Genomic DNA, 20108 nt, shown 5'->3' with positions numbered 1-20108 from the left:
TTGGGTCACCTCTAACTCCCTCCTCCCTCTTCTCTTCTCCATGTAACCCTGTGAACCTCTCTGAGTGACCCTCACTGTAGAGAAACTTATCATCTTTAATGTAGATGTTTTATCAATGGTGCTGTATAGAAGGAGAAGTTTTGAAACTACTGTAAAAATAAGACCGATAATCGGAAGCAGGAGACTTAAGTCCAAACCCGGACTCCAGGGAACTCCTGACTCCAAGGAACATTCATTCACAGGAGCTCATCAAATGCCTCCATACCGACACTGAAACCAAGCACCACACAAGGGCCAATAAGTTCCAGGGCAAGACATACCAAGCAAATTCTCCAGCAACAAAGGAACACAGCCCTGAGCTTCAAGATACAGGCTGCCCAAAGTCACCCCAAAACTATAGACATCTTATAACTCATTACTGGACATTTCATTGCACTCCAGAGAGAAGAAATACAGCTCCACCCACCAGAACACCGACACAAGCTTCCCTAACCAGGAAACCTTGACAAGCCACCTGTACAAACCCACACACAGTGAGGAAACGCCATAATAAAGAGAACTCCACAAACTGCCAGAATACAGAAAGGACACCCCAAACTCAGCAATTTAAACAAGATGAAGAGACAGAGGAATACTCAGCAGATAAAGGAACAGGATAAATGCCCACCAAACCAAACAAAAGAGGAAGAGATAGGGAATCTACCTGATAAAGAATTCCGAATAATGATAGTGAAATTGATCCAAAATCTTGAAACTAAAATGGAATCACAGATAAATAGCCTGGAGACAAGGATTGAGAAGATGCAAGAAAGGTTTAACAAGGACCTAGAAGAAATAAAAAAGAGTCAATATATAATGAATAATGCAATAAGTGAAATTAAAAACACTCTGGAGGCAACAAATAGTAGAATAACAGAGGCAGAAGACAGGATTAGTGAATTAGAAGATAGAATGGTAGAAATAAATGAATCAGAGAGGATAAAAGAAAAACGAATTAAAAGAAATGAGGACAATCTCAGAGACCTCCAGGACAATATTAAACGCTACAACATTCGAATCATAGGGGTTCCAGAAGAAGAAGACAAAAAGAAAGACCATGAGAAAATACTTGAGGAGATAATAGTGGAAAACTTCCCTAAAATGGGGAAGGAAATAATCACCCAAGTCCAAGAAACCCAGAGAGTACCAAACAGGATAAACCCAAGGAGAAACACCCCAAGACACATATTAATCAAATTAACAAAGATCAAACACAAAGAACAAATATTAAAAGCAGCAAGGGAAAAACAACAAATAACACACAAGGGAATTCCCATAAGGATAACAGCTGATCTTTCAATAGAAACTCTTCAAGCCAGGAGGGAATGGCAAGACATACTTAAAATGATGAAAGAAAATAACCTACAGCCCAGATTATTGTACCCAGCAAGGATCTCATTCAAGTATGAAGGAGAAATCAAAAGCTTTTCAGACAAGCAAAAGCTGAGAGAATTCTGCACCACCAAACCAGCTCTCCAACAAATACTAAAGGTTATTCTCTAGACAGGAAACACAAAAACGGTGTATAAACTCGAACCCAAAACAATAAAGCAAATGGCAACGGGAACATACTTATCAGTAATTACCTTAAATGTAAATGGGTTGAATGCCCCAACCAAAAGACAAAGACTGGCTGAATGGATACAAAAACAAGACCCCTACATATGTTGTCTACAAGAGACCCACCTCAAAACAGGGGACACATACAGACTGAAAGTGAAGGGCTGGAAAAAGATTTTCCATGCAAATAGGGACCAAAAGAAAGCAGGAGTAGCAATACTCATATCAGATAAAATAGACTTTAAAACAAAGGCTGTGAAAAGAGACAAAGAAGGTCACTACATAATGATCAAAGGATCAATCCAAGAAGAAGATATAACAATTATAAATATATATGCACCCAACACGGGAGCACCACAGTATGTAAGACAAATGCTAACAAGTATGAAAGGAGAAATTAACAATAACACAATAATAGTGGGAGACTTTAATACCCCACTTACACCTATGGATAGATCAACTAAACAGAAAATTAACAAGGAAACACAAACTTTAAATGATACAATAGACCAGTTAGACCTAATTGATATCTATAGGTCATTTCATCCCAAAACAATGAATTTCACCTTTTTCTCAAGCGCACATGGAACCTTCTCCAGGATAGATCACATCCTGGGCCATAAAGCTAGCCTTGGTAAATTCAAAAAGATAGAAATCATTCCAAGCATTTTTTCTGACCACAATGCAGTAAGATTAGATCTCAATTACAGGAGAAAAACTATTAAAAATTCCAACATATGGAGGCTGAACAACACACTGCTGAATAACCAACAAATCACAGAAGAAATCAAAAAAGAAATCAAAATTTGCATAGAAATGAATGAAAATGAAAACACAACCACCCAAAACCTGTGGGACACGGTAAAAGCAGTCCTAAGGGGAAAGTTCATAGCAATACAGGCACACCTCAAGAAACAAGAAAAAAGTCAAATAAATAACCTAACTCTACACCTAAAGCAACTAGAAAAGGAAGAAATGAAGAACCCCAGGGTTAGTAGAAGGAAAGAAATCTTAAAAATTAGAGCAGAAATAAATGCAAAAGAAACAAAAGAGACCATAGCAAAAATCAACAAAACCAAAAGCTGGTTCTTTGAAAGGATAAATAAAATTGACAAACCATTAGCCAGACTCATCAAGAAACAAAGGGAGAAAAATCAAATCAACAAAATTAGAAACGAAAATGGAGAGATCACAACAGACAACACAGAAATACAAAGGATCATAAGAGACTACTATCAACAATTATATGCCAATAAAATGGACAACGTGGAAGAAATGGACAAATTCTTAGAAAAGTACAACTTTCCAAAACTGGACCAGGAAGAAATAGAAAATCTTAACAGACCCATCACAAGCATGGAAATTGAAACTGTAATCAAAAATCTTCCAGCAAACAAAAGCCCCGGTCCAGACGGCTTCACAGCTGAATTCTACCAAAAATTTAGAGAAGAGCTAACACCTATCCTGCTCAAACTCTTCCAGAAAATTGCAGAGGAAGGTAAACTTCCAAACTCATTCTATGAGGCCACCATCACCCTAATACCAAAACCTGACAAAGATCCCACAAAAAAAGAAAACTACAGGCCAATATCACTGATGAACATAGATGCAAAAATCCTTAACAAAATTCTAGCAATCAGAATCCAACAACACATTAAAAAGATCATACACCATGATCAAGTGGGCTTTATCCCAGGGATGCAAGGATTCTTCAATATCCGCAAATCAATCAATGTAATACACCACATTAACAAATTGAAAAATAAAAACCATATGATTATCTCAATAGATGCAGAGAAAGCCTTTGACAAAATTCAACATCCATTTATGATAAAAACTCTCCAGAAAGCAGGAATAGAAGGAACATACCTCAACATAGTAAAAGCTATATATGACAAACCCACTGCAAACATTATCCTCAATGGTGAAAAATTGAAAGCATTTCCTCTAAAGTCAGGAACAAGACAAGGGTGCCCACTTTCACCATTACTATTCAACATAGTTTTGGAAGTTTTGGCCACAGCAATCAGAGCAGAAAAAGAAATAAAAGGAATCCAAATTGGAAAAGAAGAAGTAAAACTCTCACTATTTGCAGATGACATGATCCTCTACATAGAAAACCCTAAAGAGTCCACTAGAAAATTACTAGAAATAATCAATGACTACAGTAAAGTTGCAGGATATAAAATCAACACACAGAAATCCCTTGCATTCCTATACACTAGTAATGAGAAAACAGAAAGAGAAATTAAGGAAACAATTCCATTCACCATTGCAACAGAAAGAATAAAATACTTAGGAATATATCTACCTAAAGAAACTAAAGACCTATATATAGAAAACTATAAAACACTGGTGAAAGAAATCAAAGAGGACACTAATAGATGGAGAAATATACCATGTTCATGGATTGGAAGAATCAATATAGTGAAAATGAGTATACTACCCAAAGCAATTTATAGATTCAACGCAATCCCTATCAAGCTACCAACAGTATTCTTCACAGAGCTAGAACAAATAATTTCACAATTTGTATGGAAATACAAAAAACCTCGAATAGCCAAAGCGATCTTGAGAAAGAAGAATGGAACTGGAGGAATCAACCTACCTGACTTCAGGCTCTACTACAAAGCCACAGTTATCAAGACAGTATGGTACTGGCACAAAGACAGAAATATTGATCAATGGAATAAAATAGAAAGCCCAGAGATAAATCCACGTACATATGGACACCTTATCTTCGACAAAGGAGGCAAGAATATACAATGGATTAAAGACAATCTCTTTAACAAGTGGTGCTGGGAAATCTGGTCAACCACTTGTAAAAGAATGAAACTGGACCACTTTCTAACACCATACACAAAAATAAACTCAAAATGGATTAAAGATCTCAACGTAAGACCAGAAACTATAAAACTCCTAGAGGAGAACATAGGCAAAACACTCTCCGACATACATCACAGCAGGATCCTCTATGACCCACCTCCCAGAATATTGGAAATAAAAGCAAAAATAAACAAATGGGACCTAATTAACCTTAAAAGCTTCTGCACATCAAAGGAAACTATTAGCAAGGTGAAAAGACAGCCTTCAGAATGGGAGAAAATAATAGCAAATGAAGCAACCGACAAACAACTAATCTCAAAAATATACAAGCAACTCCTACAGCTCAACCCCAGAAAAATAAACGACCCAATCAAAAAATGGGCCAAAGAACTAAATAGACATTTCTCCAAAGAAGACATACAGATGGCTAACAAACACATGAAAAGATGCTCAACATCACTCATTATCAGAGAAATGCAAATCAAAACCACTATGAGGTACCATTTCACACCAGTCAGAATGGCTGCGATCCAAAAGTCTACAAATAATAAATGCTGGAGAGGGTGTGGAGAAAAGGGAACCCTCTTACACTGTTGGTGGGAATGCAAACTAGTACAGCCACTATGGAGAACAGTGTGGAGATTCCTTAAAAAACTGGAAATAGAACTGCCTTATGATCCAGCAACCCCACTGCTGGGCATACACACTGAGGAAACCAGAAGGGAAAGAGACACGTGTACCCCAATGTTCATCGCAGCACTGTTTATAATAGCCAAGACATGGAAGCAACCTAGATGTCCATCAGCAGATGAATGGATAAGAAAGCTGTGGTACATATACACAATGGAGTATTACTCAGCCATTAAAAAGAATACATTTGAATCAGTTCTAATGAGGTGGATGAAACTGGAGCCTATTATACAGAGTGAAGTAAGCCAGAAGGAAAAACATAAATACAGTATTCTAACGCATATATATGGAATTTAGAAAGATGGTAACAATAACCCGGTGTACGAGACAGCAAAAGAGACACTGATGTATAGAACAGTCTTATGGACTCTGTGGGAGAGGGAGAGAGTGGGAAGATTTGGGAGAATGGCAATGAAACATGTAAAATATCATGTAGGAAACGAGTTGCCAGTCCAGGTTCGATGCATGATGCTGGATGCTTGGGGCTGGTGCACTGGGACGGCCCAGAGGGATGGTATGGGGAGGGAGGAGGGAGGAGGGTTCGGGATGGGGAACACATGTATACCTGTGGCGGATTCATTTTGATATTTGGCAAAACTAATACAATTATGTAAAGTTTAAAAAATAAAATAAAATTGGAAGAATAAAAAAAAAAAAGTGAAAAAAAAAAAAAAAAAGAAATTGTGGACAGAAAAAAAAAAATAAATAAATAAAAAGCAGAGACATTACTTTGCTGACAAAGGTCCATCTAGTCAAAGCTATGGTTTTTCAGCAGTCATGTATGGATGTGAGAGTTGGACCAAAAAAAGGCTGAGCACCAAAAAATTGATGCTTTTGAACTGTGGTGCTGGAGAAGACTCTTGAGAGTCCCTTAGATAGCAAGGAGATCAAACTAGTCAATCCTAAAGGAAATCAATCCTGACTATTCATTTAGAGGGATTGATGCTGAAGCTGAAACTCCAATACTTTGGCCACCTGATGCGAAGAGCTGACTCATTGGAAAAGACCCTGATGCTGAGAAAGATTGAAGGCAAGAGGAGAGATGGTTGGATGGCATCATCTACTCAATGGACATGAGTTTGAGCAAGCAAGGGGAGACGGTGAAGGATAGGGAAGTCTGGCATGCTGCAGTTCATAGGGTCATAAACAGTTGGACGTGACTGAACAAGAAGGAGATATTTTAGGGCAATGAGTCTATTCTGTACTATAATGTAATAGGGGATAGTGAATACTATGTGTTTGTCAAAACCCACTGACCTTTACAGTATGAAAACTGATTCTTAATGCATGCAAGTTTAAAAAGTATATTTAAGAGGTTGGGGTATCGCAGGATGGAAAGTAGAATGTGACAGAGCAAGCTAATTATATGACAAATGTACAAAACAACCTTTCTAGAGAGTGGGATGAAGAGAAAGGTGCTGACTTGAGCAACTTTGGAAATAGACCCTATAAAACAGGGCAAAAGGCACTGCACGTAAGCCCCTTGGCCCTAGCAGGTTGCCGTTTCCAACTGCATTGTAATTTTAGACTCACTCTCGTTCCACTCCTCCTACTACCAAGGCGACAGGCTAACAGCACAATTTTGTCTTCTTTCCGGTCTCAGTTCCACTGCTTATCAGCTGGGTGAGCTTGGTCTTGCCACCTGACTTTTGGAGCCCCAGTTCCCCACCTGAAAAAGTACCTCGGGAAGGAATGTTGCTTGGGTGAAATAGGCCAAGATTTCTAAAGTGTTTGGTGAACTTGGCAATGTCATTTTTATCACTAATGTTGATACAGGTATTGTCCTCATTACCAACTGACCAGAGGCTTGTAGAGGCTTCAGCACCCACTTGGGCTCTACAGAGAACACCCATTGGCAACTTAACCTTTTCTCATTCTCGGTTTGATAAGTAGGTTGTGTCCAACAAACCACACAATTATTGTTGGGATCTGGGCTATGATTCCATTTACTGTCAGTCCAAGGCCTCTTTTAGACTGCCAGGAAACCAAAGGGCTCATTTTCAAGTTTCCTTCTTTCTTGGCCTCTTTTCCTGCCAGGGTTTATTTTCATGTGAACATGATCATTCATTCTAAATATTCCATGGGCTCCTAAAACTGGCCAGTTCTCCTCGATCCACTTCTCTCCTGAGGTCCACTTTTCTGACTTTATTTCTATGATATTTAAAGATCAGTTTTTGTCATAAGATAAAGACGCAGTGTCTGAGAAGTGTAATTGATTATTTACCAGCAGGTTTAGCTCCATGTATCAAGATTGACTGACCTCTTAAAATTTGTACATAGTCACCAAACAATTCAAAGAAATTTCTCAGTTCTGCTTTCTTCTCATTCTTTAGAAGGAGTCAGGTTGTTGGCCCTAGATTGCATTTGGTATTTAAAAGACAAGCTTTACACTGGAAGATCAATATATCTAAAATAAAAACATGGGTTTGGGGATAATTTTCCTTGTTGGGGGTCGAGGGGGTCAAGCTAACAAAAGCCTGTTTTTGGCATTCCATGTCTGAGCTGAAGATTATATAGAGGTAAATATCTGTAGCAGATTCCTGTTGAAATGAGTTATTTGTTCTTTTAAATCTCTAAATAGCCACCAAAGAAAAGAAAGGTTAAACCTTAATCTGTCTACTAGGCTATTTATTGTTCACAGGTGTCAATGATGCCTATAAAAGTATTGTCTTATTATGTCAAAGTGCATTTAAGCAATGGATGTTCTTTGAGCTGAGGGCTTCCCAGGTGGCTCAGTGGTAAAGAATCTGCCTGCCAACACAGGAGGCATGCAGAAGATGAGAGTTCGATCCCTGGGTCGGGAAGATTCCCTGGAGGAAGAAATGGCAACCCACTCCACTATTATTGCCTGGAGAATCTTGTGGACAGAGGAGTCCATGGGATTGCAAAGAGTTGACTAAGCAACAGAATACATGTGCCTTAAGCTATATTTAAAAACATAAAATACTTTAAATGGTAATTGCTGTTATACCAAACTATTTCACTCCGTTAAAGTTGCTCAGGCTTGTCTGATTCTTTGCGACCCCACGGACTGTAGCCCACCAGGTTCCTCTGTCCATAGGATTTCCCAGGCAAGAATACTGGAGTGGGAAGCCATTCCCTACTCCAGGTGATTTAACCCGGGTCTCCTGCATTGCAGGCAGATTCTTTACTGTCTGAGACACCAGGGATTATTTTGAAACAAATTGAATAATAAGTTAGACTATTCAAGAACAAAAAATAAAGATCAGGTCCAGCAGGGTGCTCATGACTTCTACGGGTCAGGGAGCCTTGCTGTGCACACCCAGGCAAAGGAGAGTGTGTGTTTGCTCTTCTGATGAAATTTTCTGAGCAGGAAGTTCCCCCCGTAAGCCCCGTCACAGTCACGGCTGCCTGTCGGGGGTCCTAGCAGTTCCCAAGTGCATCCTAATACCAACAGGAGGGCCTTTGGGAAGCAGGTGCCTTCCTGCAGTGGCATAAGCTCACAGGCCACAGCCCATTGGTGACTAATTCTGCTGTCTCCTCCAGGCCTCATGGAGGCTCCTCAGTGGGTCAATTTTCCTGTTTCACTGCAGTAGCAGAAAGCTAAGTCTGAGTACTGGAGGTTATCTTGTTCAATTCACTTGCAAAAGCCATTCTCAGCACAAACGTTCCAGGTTCAGAGGAAACTTTAGTTTTCATCAAAAAGAATACTCTTATATGGAGCTCAAAAGTAATTAAGTTAATAAAACAGGTTAATTGTTTCTTTTTAACGGATGGAAGATTTTTAGAGACATTTTCAAAGGCTATTTTGTCTCATAATGTCAACAAATACATTGTGAATTAGTTTTCAATTAGCATCATTATTGTGAAAATCCTTTTGTCGAAGATACTCACATAAAACAGGTCCTCCTTCTCTCCTGGGAGGGGACCTGTGAAGGTTGAAACTTGAGGCTGCTTCTCTCCACACCTCACCCTCAGCCACTCCAGAAGGCTTTAAGCCTGGAGGAAACAGGAGAAAGGGGCTGGTTAGGGAACAGCAGCATATCCTAAATCTGGGTGCAGGCCTAAGCTCCCAGGTGGGAATCAGGGGAAGAGTTTATGTATGTTCCCATTTTTTTCCCCACAAGTTTAAGATGTCCAATGTCTGCAATTACTTATACCTAAAACATCTTCCGAGACTTCCTCTTATTGGGAGCATTTTGCTGTTACTGTTACTTGTTTTTTAGGAAATACTAATCAGCCTGCTTTTCAAATTTAATACCAATACTTTTAACATTATTGCTTAAGTTCTATATCATGAACTGGCACTGTCATTAATTTGGGGGAATTTTTCTATTTGGTGGCTTCCCAATCCCTTATGATTATACAGTGGAAGTGAGAAATAGATTTAAGGGACTAGATCTGATAGAGTGCCTGATGAACTATGGACTGAGGTTCGTGACACTGTACAGGAGACAGGGATCAAGACCATCCCCATGGAAAAGAAATGCAAAAAAGCAAAGTGGCTGTCTGGGGAGCCCTTACAAATAGCTGTGAAAAGAAGAGAAGCGAAAAGCAAAGGAGAAAAGGAAAGATATAAGCATCTGAATGCAGAGTTCCAAAGAATAGCAAGAAGAGATAAGAACGCCTTCTTCAGCGATCAATGCAAAGAAATAGAGGAAAACAACAGAATGGGAAAGACTAGAGATCTCTTCAAGAAAATTAGAGATACCAAAGGAACATTTCATCCAAAGATGGGCACAATAAAGGACAGAAATGGTATGGACCTAACAGAAGCAGAAGATATTAAGAAGAGATGGCAAGAATACACAGAAGAACTGTACAAAAAAGATCTTCATGACCCAGATAATCATGATGGTGTGATCACTTACCTAGAGCCAGATATCCTGGAATGTGAAGTTAAGCGGGCCTTAGAAAGCATCACTACGAACAAAGCTAGTGGAGGTGATGGAATTCCAGTTGAGCTATTTCAAATCCTGAAAGACAATGCTGTGAAAGTGCTGCATTCAATATGCCAGCAAATTTGGAAAACTCAGCAGTGGCCACAGGACTGGAAAAGGTCAGTTTTCATTCCAATCCCAAAGAAAGGCAATACCAAAGAATGCTCAAACTACCGCACAATTGCACTCATCTCACACGGTAGTAAAGTAATGCTCAAAATTCTCCAAGCCAGGCTTCAGCAATACGTGAACCGTGAACTTCCAAATGTTCAAGCTGGTTTTAGAAAAGGCAGAGGAACCAGAGACCAAATTGCCAACATCTGCTGGATCATCGAAAAAGCAAGAGAGTTCCAGAAAAACATCTATTTCTGCTTTATTGACTATGCCAAAGCCTTTGACTGTGTGGATCACAATAAACTGTGGAAAATTCTGAAAGGGATGGGAATACCAGACCACCTGACCTGCCTCTTGAGAAATTTGTATGCAGGTCAGGAAGCAACAGTTAGAACTGGACATGGAACAACAGACTGGTTCCAAATAGGAAAAGGAGTACATCAAGGCTGTATATTGTTACCCTGCTTATTTAACCTCTAAGCAGAGTACATCATGAGAAATGCTGGGCTGGAAGAAGCACAAGCTGGAATCAAGATTGCCGGGAGAAATATCAATAACCTCAATATGCAGATGACACCACCCTTATGGCAGAAAGTGAAGAAGAACTAAAAAGCCTCTTGATGAAGGTGAAAGAGGAGAGTGAAAAAGTTGGCTTAAAACTCAATATTCAGAAAACGAAGATCATGGCATCTGGTCCCATCACTTTATGGGAAATAGATGGGGAAACAGTGGAAACAGTGTCAGACTTTATTTTTTGGGGCTCCAAAATCACTGCAGATGGTGACTGCAGCCATGAAATTACAAGACGCTTACTCCTTGGAAGAAAAGTTATGACTAACCTAGATAGCATATTGAAAAGCAGAGACATTACTTTGCCAACAAAGGTCCATCTAGTCAAGGCTATGGTTTTTCCAGTGGTCATGTATGGATGTGAGAGTTGGACTGTGAAGAAAGCTGAGTGCCGAAGAATTGATGCTTTTGAACTGTGGTGCTGGAGAAGACTCTTGAGAGTCCCTTGGACTGCAAGGAGATCCAACCAGTCCATTCTGAAGGAGATCAGCCCTGGGATTTCTTTGGAAGGAATGATGCTAAAGCTGAAACTCCAGTACTTTGGCCACCTCATGCGAAGAGTTGACTCATTGGAAAAGACTCTGATGCTGGGAGGGATTGGAGGCAGGAGGAGAAGGGGATGACAGAGGATGAGATGGCTGGATGGCATCACTGATTCGATGGACTTGAGTCTGAGTGAACTTCGGGAGTTGGTGATGGACAGGGAGGCCTGGCATGGTGCAATTCATGGGGTCACAAAGAGTCAGACACAACTGAGCGACTGAACTGAACTGGTGGGTCAGACAGTATAGAATCTGCCTGTAATGCGGGAGACCTGGGTTTCATCTCTGGGTTGGGAAGATCCCCTGGAGGAAGAAATGGCAACCCACTCCAGTATTCTTGCCTGGAATAGCCCATGGATGGAGGAGCCTGGCAGGCTACAGACCATGGGGTATCAAAGAGGCTGACACAACTGAGAGGCTTCACTTTCTTTCTTTCTGGTGGATCAAATGGTAGAGAATCTGTCTGCAATGTGGGAGACCTGGGTTCAATCCCTGGGTCAGGAAGATCCCCTGGAGAAGGGAATGGCTACCCACTCCAGTATTCTTGCCTGGAGAATTCCAGGGACTTAGAAAAGCCTGGCAGGTTGCAGTCCATGGAGTAGCAAAGAGTTGAACACAACTGAGTGACTAACACTTTCTATTTGTAATAAACTTTGATTGAACAAAAGACTGATAATGTATACACACACACACACTTATATATATACGCATGCAGGCATGCTAAGTCACTTCAGTCATGTCCGACTCTGGGCGACTCCATAGACGGCAACCCACCAGGCTCCCCTGTCCCTGGGATTCTCCAGGTAAGAATACTGGAGTGGGTTGCCATTTCCTTCTCATATATGTATATATGACATACACACAGACATACACACTGGGTTGGCTGAAAAGTTCATTCGATACAACCAGGAATGCTTTCCCCCCTGTTCTTCATCTAGATAATCCTGCTCTATTATAATCTTTCTAACTCCTGGAACTCTGGTCAAAATTGAATTAAAACAACAATGACTAAAGGATAGTTAACAGATGCTACAATTCCACTTCACTCCAAACAGAATGAAATTCCTTTCATGCCTTTATTTTGAGGCACAGAATAGATTTCGTTTTTAGTCATTTTATGGTTTTTTTTTAAATTTTAATTTTATTTTATTTTTAAACTTTATAATATTGTATTAGTTTTGCCAAATATTGAAATGAATCCGCCACAGGTATACATGTGTTCCCCATCCTGAACCCTCCTCCCTCCTCCCTCCCCATACCCTCCCTCTGGGTCGTCCCAGTGCACCAGCCCCAAGCATCCAGTATCGTGTGCATCGAACCTGGACTGGCAACTCGTTTCATACATGTTATTATACATGTTTCAATGCCATTCTCCCAAATCTTCCCACCCTCTCCCTCTCCAACAGAGTCCATAAGACTGTTCTATACATCAGTGTCTCTTTTGCTGTCTCATACACAGGGTTATTGTTACCAACTTTCTAAATTCCATATATATGCGTTAGTATACTGTATTGGTGTTTTTCTTTCTGGCTTACTTCACTCTGTATAATAGGCTCCAGTTTCATCCACTTCATTAAAACTGTTTTACAGTGACGGATAACATTTGGGTGAGGACCTGGTAAGCTGGGATGGTTGTTGTTCAGTCGCTAAGTCGTGTCCAACTCTGCAACCCATATCAAAATAAGACATCTAGATGGTAAGGAAAACTTGGCAAAAACACACAAAGAAACTGTGAAAGGGAAAAGATCCTCAGCCAACCGCCTTCCTGAATCACAGTGGCCATTCCTCCTGCTCCTCCTCCCTCCTCTCCTTTGCTTTCTCTGCCCTTATCTCTCTCTCTCCTTCTCTCTCTCTCTCTCTCTCACACACACACATACTCTTCTCCTAAGGTAAAAAGCACTCTGTGCTCTCTGCCTGTCTGTCTCTCTCTCTCTCTCTCTCTCACACACACACCCTAAGGTAAAAATCACTCTCTGTGCTCTCTGTAAATGCCTCAGGTTCTACACTTCATTGCTGTGACAGTCCGCCTCCCTGAGGTGCCTGTGCAGACCAGCTATTTCCTTGTCAAGAAGCTCTTAGCTCACTCCCACCTGGTTTGGAAGAATCCAGGGGGCCGTTCTCCATCTCGCAGCCCTGTCTCTCTCCACTGCCTTCTCTCCCCAGTCTTGGCTGCAGTGGCCTGGCAGGCGGGCTGGTGAGGGATGAAGCAGACAAAGGTCCACTTGTAACCTCCTTCCAGCACCTCCTCTTTTCTCCTTTTGCCCAAACTCACCCAGTGAGTTTGAGCATTTAAGGAGATTCCTCTGCCAAGAAGACCAAAGGAAAGAAGAAAAACGGTATGTACTTTTTTCCTTAAAAATCATTTTAGGTTGTTGTTTCTGCTGCAAACTACTGCTATAGAATAGGGCAGAAGTGTTTTTGTGTCTGAGTCAGAAGAGAAAGGGAGATGGAGAAAGCCTCAGAGGAAGTGATGAGAAAAATGATACTTCCCAGGTTAGAGGGAAAGAATCAGATGAAAAGAGAAGAGAAAATGTACATTTCTTAACAGGAAAGGCATTTAATTGGGGGCTTTAAAGGAGGCAGCTCCCTCACTGGTCCTTATGAAAGCCTTATTAAAGCCCCCATCTACTCTGAATCTGGCCCAATTACTCAGGACTATGTGAGACTGATGGAAGTATTATAAGCTCCTTTTCAAGGCACTAGCTGTATCTCTTTATTCCTACTTTACATGAAGTATAAAAACAGTGAGAAAGCAATGTTTTGTTTTGTTTTGTTTTGTTTTTGCTTTTGAAAATCCTGATTCCTAAAATAAGAAACTGGTATAAATATGTGAGACAAAGAGGGAATTCACGAAATTTATCCTCGGCACCCCCAGGATGGAATACAACACAGTGTCTATACTGCTACAATAAAGGGAACCCTTTTTTCCTTTGGGACTTATGAAAATTCCTCTTTAAAGGTCCTTCACTTAGTTACACAAGCTGTGAAAAGCTCTCTCAAATGCTGCAGTGATAATGATTTCAGGGAAATAATGAGAATGATGCAAGCCTGCATATTCATAGCATCCTCTAAGACGCTCGAAGGCAGATCACCTTCGGGGCGGAGGTAGACTGTTTTTCAACTGATGAGGGTCTCTTGGAGCTGACTGTGTCTGTTTTAAAGATGCTTGGAAGGCTTATTCACCTTGTAATACCACTTCTGTTCCTTTAACCTACACTTTGAGAAGTTTCAATTCAATGCTCAGTCATTCCAATATAAATCTCTTCTGGTACAGTTAATAAGAAAGAGAGGGAATTGTAAAAAAAAAAAAAAAAAAAAATCATTGATTTTCATCGGCCAGGAAAGATGAATGGAAAACATGATGGACTGGACGGCAGTTTTCATCTCTTCCAACTATAATTTTGATATTTTAAATGTCAAGCTCTGGGTTGGAATTTTCATTGCTTTTGCAGCCTTCACTTCTTTCTGGCCATGTTACAAAAGGAATCAGAAAAAGGGCTGCCCTTTCTAATTCATCAATTCTGCTTCATTCCATGCTATTAATGCCAGTTTCTAGAACAGACATCAGCTGTCTGCAGGAGCATTGCTCCCTGAAGGTCTGAACACTTTCACGACATAACCCTGCAAGTTTTGGCCATTAAATGAGATAATTTTTCTTTTTCAGTTTCCCCTTAAGTCCAGCCATTCAAAAGCTTGCTGGTGCCAAATACCCTTACACAACCAACATTTGCAATCCCCTCCCTATATGACAGTGGCAGTGATTTATTGTTTAGCTGGAAACATCTTGCCTACAGCCGTATATCCTCTGCATTGATCTTTTGAAAATAAGGCCACTATTGAGGGAGTTTGAGGGAGAACGGATGTATGTACATGTGTGGCTGAGTCCTTCACTGTTCACCTGAAACCATCACCACATTGTTAATTGGATATACCCCAATACAAAATAAAAAGCTCAAAAAAAATTTATCCAGGGTTATGATTAATCTTACTCCTTGGAAGGAAAGTTATGACTAACCTAGATAGCATATTCAAAAGCAGAGACATTACTTTGCCAACAAAGGTCCGTCTAGTCAAGGCTATGGTTTTTCCTATGGTCATGTATGGATGTGAGAGTTGGACTGTGAAGAAGGCTGAGCGCCGAAGAATTCATGCTTTTGAACTGTGGTGTTGGAGAAGACTCTTGTGAGTCCCTTGGACTGCAAGGAGATCCAACCAGTCCATTCTGAAGGAGATCAGCCCTGGGATTTCTTTGGAAGGAATGATGCTAAAGCTGAAACTCCAGTACTTTGGCCACCTCATGTGAAGAGTTGACTCATTGGAAAAGACTCTGATGCTGGGAGGGATTGGGGGCAGGAGGAGAAGGGGACGACAGAGGATAAGATGGCTGGATAGCATCACTGACTCGATGGACGTGAGTCTCAGTGAACTTCGGGAGTTGGTGTTGGACAGGGAGGCCTGGCGTGCTGCAATTCATGGGGTCGCAAAGAGTCGGACACGACTGAGCGACTGATCTGATCTGATCTGATGATTAATCAGACATTTATCAGGTGATCTATATTTTTTTAGGTTTTTCATCTGAATTGTATTTGTTAATATCAATTATTAAACACATAAAATGAGATACAATATAATTTTATTGTAAAAAATAATGCCGCTATCCTGTTGGGATAGGAATGATATCTTACAACATTAGAAACAATGTTAGTTACATAAAATTGAATCCAAAAAAACCAGTCAGTAACTATCTAAAGATCTCTTGTTATTTCCTCAGATGTTCAGTTTTTAGCTTTATTTGCTGTTGTAATTTGCATGCATTCCAGGAGGAATTTAAAGGGGAGGTCCTTCAACAGAACGAGGGGAAAAAAGAGAGCAATTTGCTTCAAACTGGTCAAAATAATTTCACTCTTGTTGGCACTTGAAAATATATGGTCTTGATGGATTTCTAAGGATGAAGGTCAGTGTCTTTTAAAGAAAAAACAAACCAATGTATCATGGGGACATACTGGTTCAGACATTTCCCCACTTGCAGAATAATAGTTAAAGCTATTTATCTGTACTTAAGTAAAGGAAAAGAGAAGACTTCAGTTCAAACAGGTAATTTATAAACTGTTTAAAAAAAAAAAAAAGCTTCAAGCAAGTACTTGCCAGGTGTGGAACTTTCCACCCTAGTATGTGACTAAGGCAGACAGAAACGCCATTCTGTGCTCTGGCCTGGACACAGCCAGAGAGGCCCACGGTGTGGCAACGTACCCACTGCCTTCTCTAGCAATTTGCTTGTTCCTTCTTTCAGCGGATGCTGTGTGAGCCCATCCTGTGAGCCTGGCCTGGAAGCAGGCCTCTGAGAGGTGAGGGAGGAGGAAAAGGTGCACGCCCTGCCTTCACGGAACTGGCATCGCCTCCTCCAGTCCCCACACAGAGGCTGGCCCAGGCCTCCATCCCTCATCTCTTCTCGTCCCAGTCTGTACTCACTGCCCTGAAGTCCTACCACGACAAAGACAAAGCAATAAATATCCCCATGACCCTCAAGTTCATACCTCCAGATTTGCATTCAGCTGTCTACTCAACATCTTCATTTCACATCTGATGGGCATCTCAGATTAACTTGTCCAGAAATTTACTCTTAAATCCCCCTCAGCTCAATAAATGTCAGTACCATTCAGGTCAGAAACCTAATAGGCATCCTGGAGTCTTTCTCTCTCACCTCATCTCTTCCATCAACTTCTTTCTCCGACATACTTCCCACCAAGAACATAAACGTTAGTTTCCCAGTGTCCCTGGCCATCTCCATTTCTCCTTCTCAACACCCTTGCCACTGTATGGGAGGCTCAAGAGGGAGTGGATATATGTGTATGTATAGCTGATTCATTTTGTTGTACAGCAGAATCTAACACAACATTGTAAAGCAACTTTATCATAATTAAAAAAAAAAATAGAAGTCCTAAGTGAGGTTAACAACTGTCCTCTCCACATTGAAACTCTAGTTGATTTTTATTCTATCTGTGCTTTTCTGTATTTTCCATGCCTTACACTATTGTTATTGCTAAGTCACTTCAGTCGTGTCTGACTCTGTGTGACCCCATAGATGGCAGCCCACCAGGCTTCCTCGTCCCTGGGATTCTCCAGGCAAGAACACTGGTGTGGGTTGCCATTTCCTTCTCCAATGCATGAAAGTGAAAAGTGAAAGTAAAGTTGCTCAGTCGTGTCCAACCCTCAGCGACCCCATGGACTGCAGCCTTCTAAGCTCCTCCATCCATGGGATTTTCCAGGCAAGAGTACTGGAGTGGGGTGCCATTGCCTTCTCCAGGTATTACTATTTTTTTAGAAAAATAATTTTTCTTAAAAAAATCTAATGGCTCTCATTAGAACCATCTAACAGAAAGAAAGCATAAGATGTTAACAGTCATGAAATGAGCTCAAGAACAAACTACACTTATATGTGGGAAATATAAGAAAGGCAATAGGAGCCCAAGTTGGCTAAATGAATGAGTTTGTTCAAAAGCCACAAGATATAGACAAAATTAAACTAGATTACCAAAAATAAGAACATGATTACATAGTAAAAAACTAGGAAGATCAAAGCTCAAAAAGATATGAAAAATGCCAATGATCTAAAGTAACAGAAAAATTCTAACACATTAAGGCAAAAAGATTAAAAAGAGATTACAGCTCTCCTCCCAACTCCTCCCCTTACTCCCAATCTTTTGAAAGACAGGAATCAGGGGAGGGAGGTTACAGAAAAGGCAGCTGCTGTTTGCTGTTGAATCTTCTCATAAATGTACACGTACATAGAAATATATATATTTTTAAGTCAGGTATGAATTAGTAATCCAGAACAAATGCTAGTTTTGACAAAAATCAAGCAAATGAACAAAAACCAGAAATTGGGATATACATTTTAAAGTCAGACTATTTAGAAAAAGTTAAATACAATGAATTAATTTAAATTAAAACAATAGTACCTGATGACATGCAAATTTAAGGATGTGGCAGGTCACTAACCTCTTCCAGTTATAAAGCTCTCTGCAACTAGCTATTGAGTTTAGCAATCTGAGAGACTGATCCTTCTCTGGCTGTAAGCATCTAGAGATGAGGATATATTATTTATTCTTTCACTAACGTGACAGGCACTGTTAAGGATGCTTGGGGTGGATACATATCAGAAAAAAGCCTGCCTTCCTGGAGCTTCCATTCAATTGGGGGGAGACACAATAAGAATATTTTATAATAATTTAGGTTTATAAATGTCATGGAAAATTAAAGCAAGAAAGGCAGATTAAGAATCTGTGAAGGAAGATAGAATTTTATTTCAAAAAATTTTTATTGTTGTTGAAATACAGTATAGTTGATTTACAATGTTGTGTTAGTCACTCAGTTACATATTCTTTTTCAGATTCTTTTTTATTATAAGTTATTACAAGATATTTAGTATACTTCCCTGGGCTACAGAGCAGGACTTTGTTATTTATTTTGTATGTTGTTGTCATTTAGTCGCTAAGTTGTGTCCAACTCTTTTGTGACCTCACCGACTGTAACTCACCAGGCTCCTCTGTCCATGGGATTCTCCAGGCAAGAATACTGGAGTGGGTTGCCATGCCCTCCTCCAGGGGATCTTCCCTACCCAGGGATGGAACCCCATCTCTTATGGGTCCTGCATTGGCAGGTAGGTTCTTTACCATTAGCACCACCTGGGAAGCCCTTGTGACCTTAGAAATAACACCAAAACCACATTCCATTTTAAAAAACTGAGAAATTATACTTCATTAATTTTAAACTTTTCCTTCTTTTAAAATCTTCAAACATTTGCTTATTTTAAATAAGAAGGTGAAAAGGAAAGTCATAGGTGAAGTAAATGTTTGGAAATGTTTGGAAAGTATATATCTAATAAAGAACTTGTGTTCAGAATATACAAAGAACCTTCACAACTCAAGAACACAATCCAACTTTTTTAAATGAGAAAAGATTTGGACAGGTCAACAAAGAAGATACACAGATGAAGAAAACATATGAAAGAGGTTTAATACCATTAATCATTAAGGAAATGCTACATAAAACCACAAGACACCTATCAGAATGTACAAATTAAAAATACTGACCATATCAAGTGTTGGAGAGGACATAGCAAACTGGAACTCTTGCAGACTGCTGGTGGGAATTTTAAATGGTACAACCACTTTGGAAAAACAATTTAGTAATTCCTTAAAAAGTAAAACATACACCTACCAGTTATTCCACTCACAGGTATATGCTCAAGAGTAATGACAGCTATCCCCTGGAGAGGAAAATCTCAAGGACAGAGGAGCCTGGTGGGCTACAGTCCATGGGGTAGCAACGTCAGACACGACTGAGCACGCACACACATGCACACAATGAAAGCTATGATCTTGCAAAGCCTTGTACACAAGTGTTCATAACAGCTTTGCAACAGCCTGAAACTAAAAAAAACTCAAATACCCATCAATAGACAGATGGATAACAATTTATAGCATACATAATGCAGTAATTCTCAGCAATAAAAAGGAGTCAGCTATTGATACAGGCAATGGACAGATATATATCTCTCAAAGTAAGTATGCTGAGTGATAAAAGCCAGATAAAAAAAGAGTGCATATTTTATGACTCCATTTATATGAAACTGGAGAAAATGCACCTTAATCTCGGGGGAGAAAACAGGTCAGTGGTTGTCTGGATGGGAGTGGGGGCAGGGAGGACTGAGACAGGTGGATGACAAGAGGGCAGGAAGAGACTTAGGGCTGACAGGTCCCCTCACTATCCTGACTATAGTGATGGTATAATGGGGACATACATGTGCCCGAACTTACCAAACTGCATCCTCTAATATCTGTCCTTTAGTATATGTCAATTTTAC

General features: G+C 40.1%; 2 protein-coding genes across 10 annotated transcripts in view; one reads left to right on the top strand and one right to left on the bottom strand.

Annotated features, from left to right (window-relative positions):
- SAP30 (Sin3A associated protein 30) overlaps positions 1–20108 on the bottom strand; it is a 109989-nt gene that overhangs the window by 61580 nt on the left and 28301 nt on the right. For 7 of the 8 annotated variants that reach the window (XR_015169380.1, XR_015169379.1, XR_015169376.1 and 4 more), the window contains exon 5: positions 8971–9075. The exons of the other annotated variant lie outside the window; for it this stretch is intronic. The gene's annotated coding sequence lies outside the window, so the exon portion shown is untranslated. The remainder of the gene's footprint in view (positions 1–8970; positions 9076–20108) is intronic. 8 annotated transcript variants of the gene reach the window in all.
- The window catches only part of SCRG1 (stimulator of chondrogenesis 1), a 29026-nt gene that overhangs the window by 2807 nt on the left and 6111 nt on the right, over positions 1–20108 (top strand). Inside the window, exon 1 of one of the 2 annotated variants that reach the window (XM_086414659.1) lies at positions 18713–18902. The exons of the other annotated variant lie outside the window; for it this stretch is intronic. Coding sequence (XP_086270785.1) covers positions 18833–18902 — 70 coding nt within the window. The 5' untranslated portion in view covers positions 18713–18832. Of the gene's footprint in view, positions 1–18712; positions 18903–20108 lie in introns of those variants that run through there. 2 annotated transcript variants of the gene reach the window in all.

Source organism: Bos grunniens, chromosome 8 (genome assembly GCF_055505025.1).
Source record: "Bos grunniens cultivar Pamir isolate PY7600 chromosome 8, Bosgru_T2T1.0, whole genome shotgun sequence".
Classification (NCBI taxonomy): Eukaryota; Metazoa; Chordata; class Mammalia; order Artiodactyla; family Bovidae; genus Bos; species Bos grunniens.
This window is presented reverse-complemented; position numbering and strand designations above follow the sequence as displayed.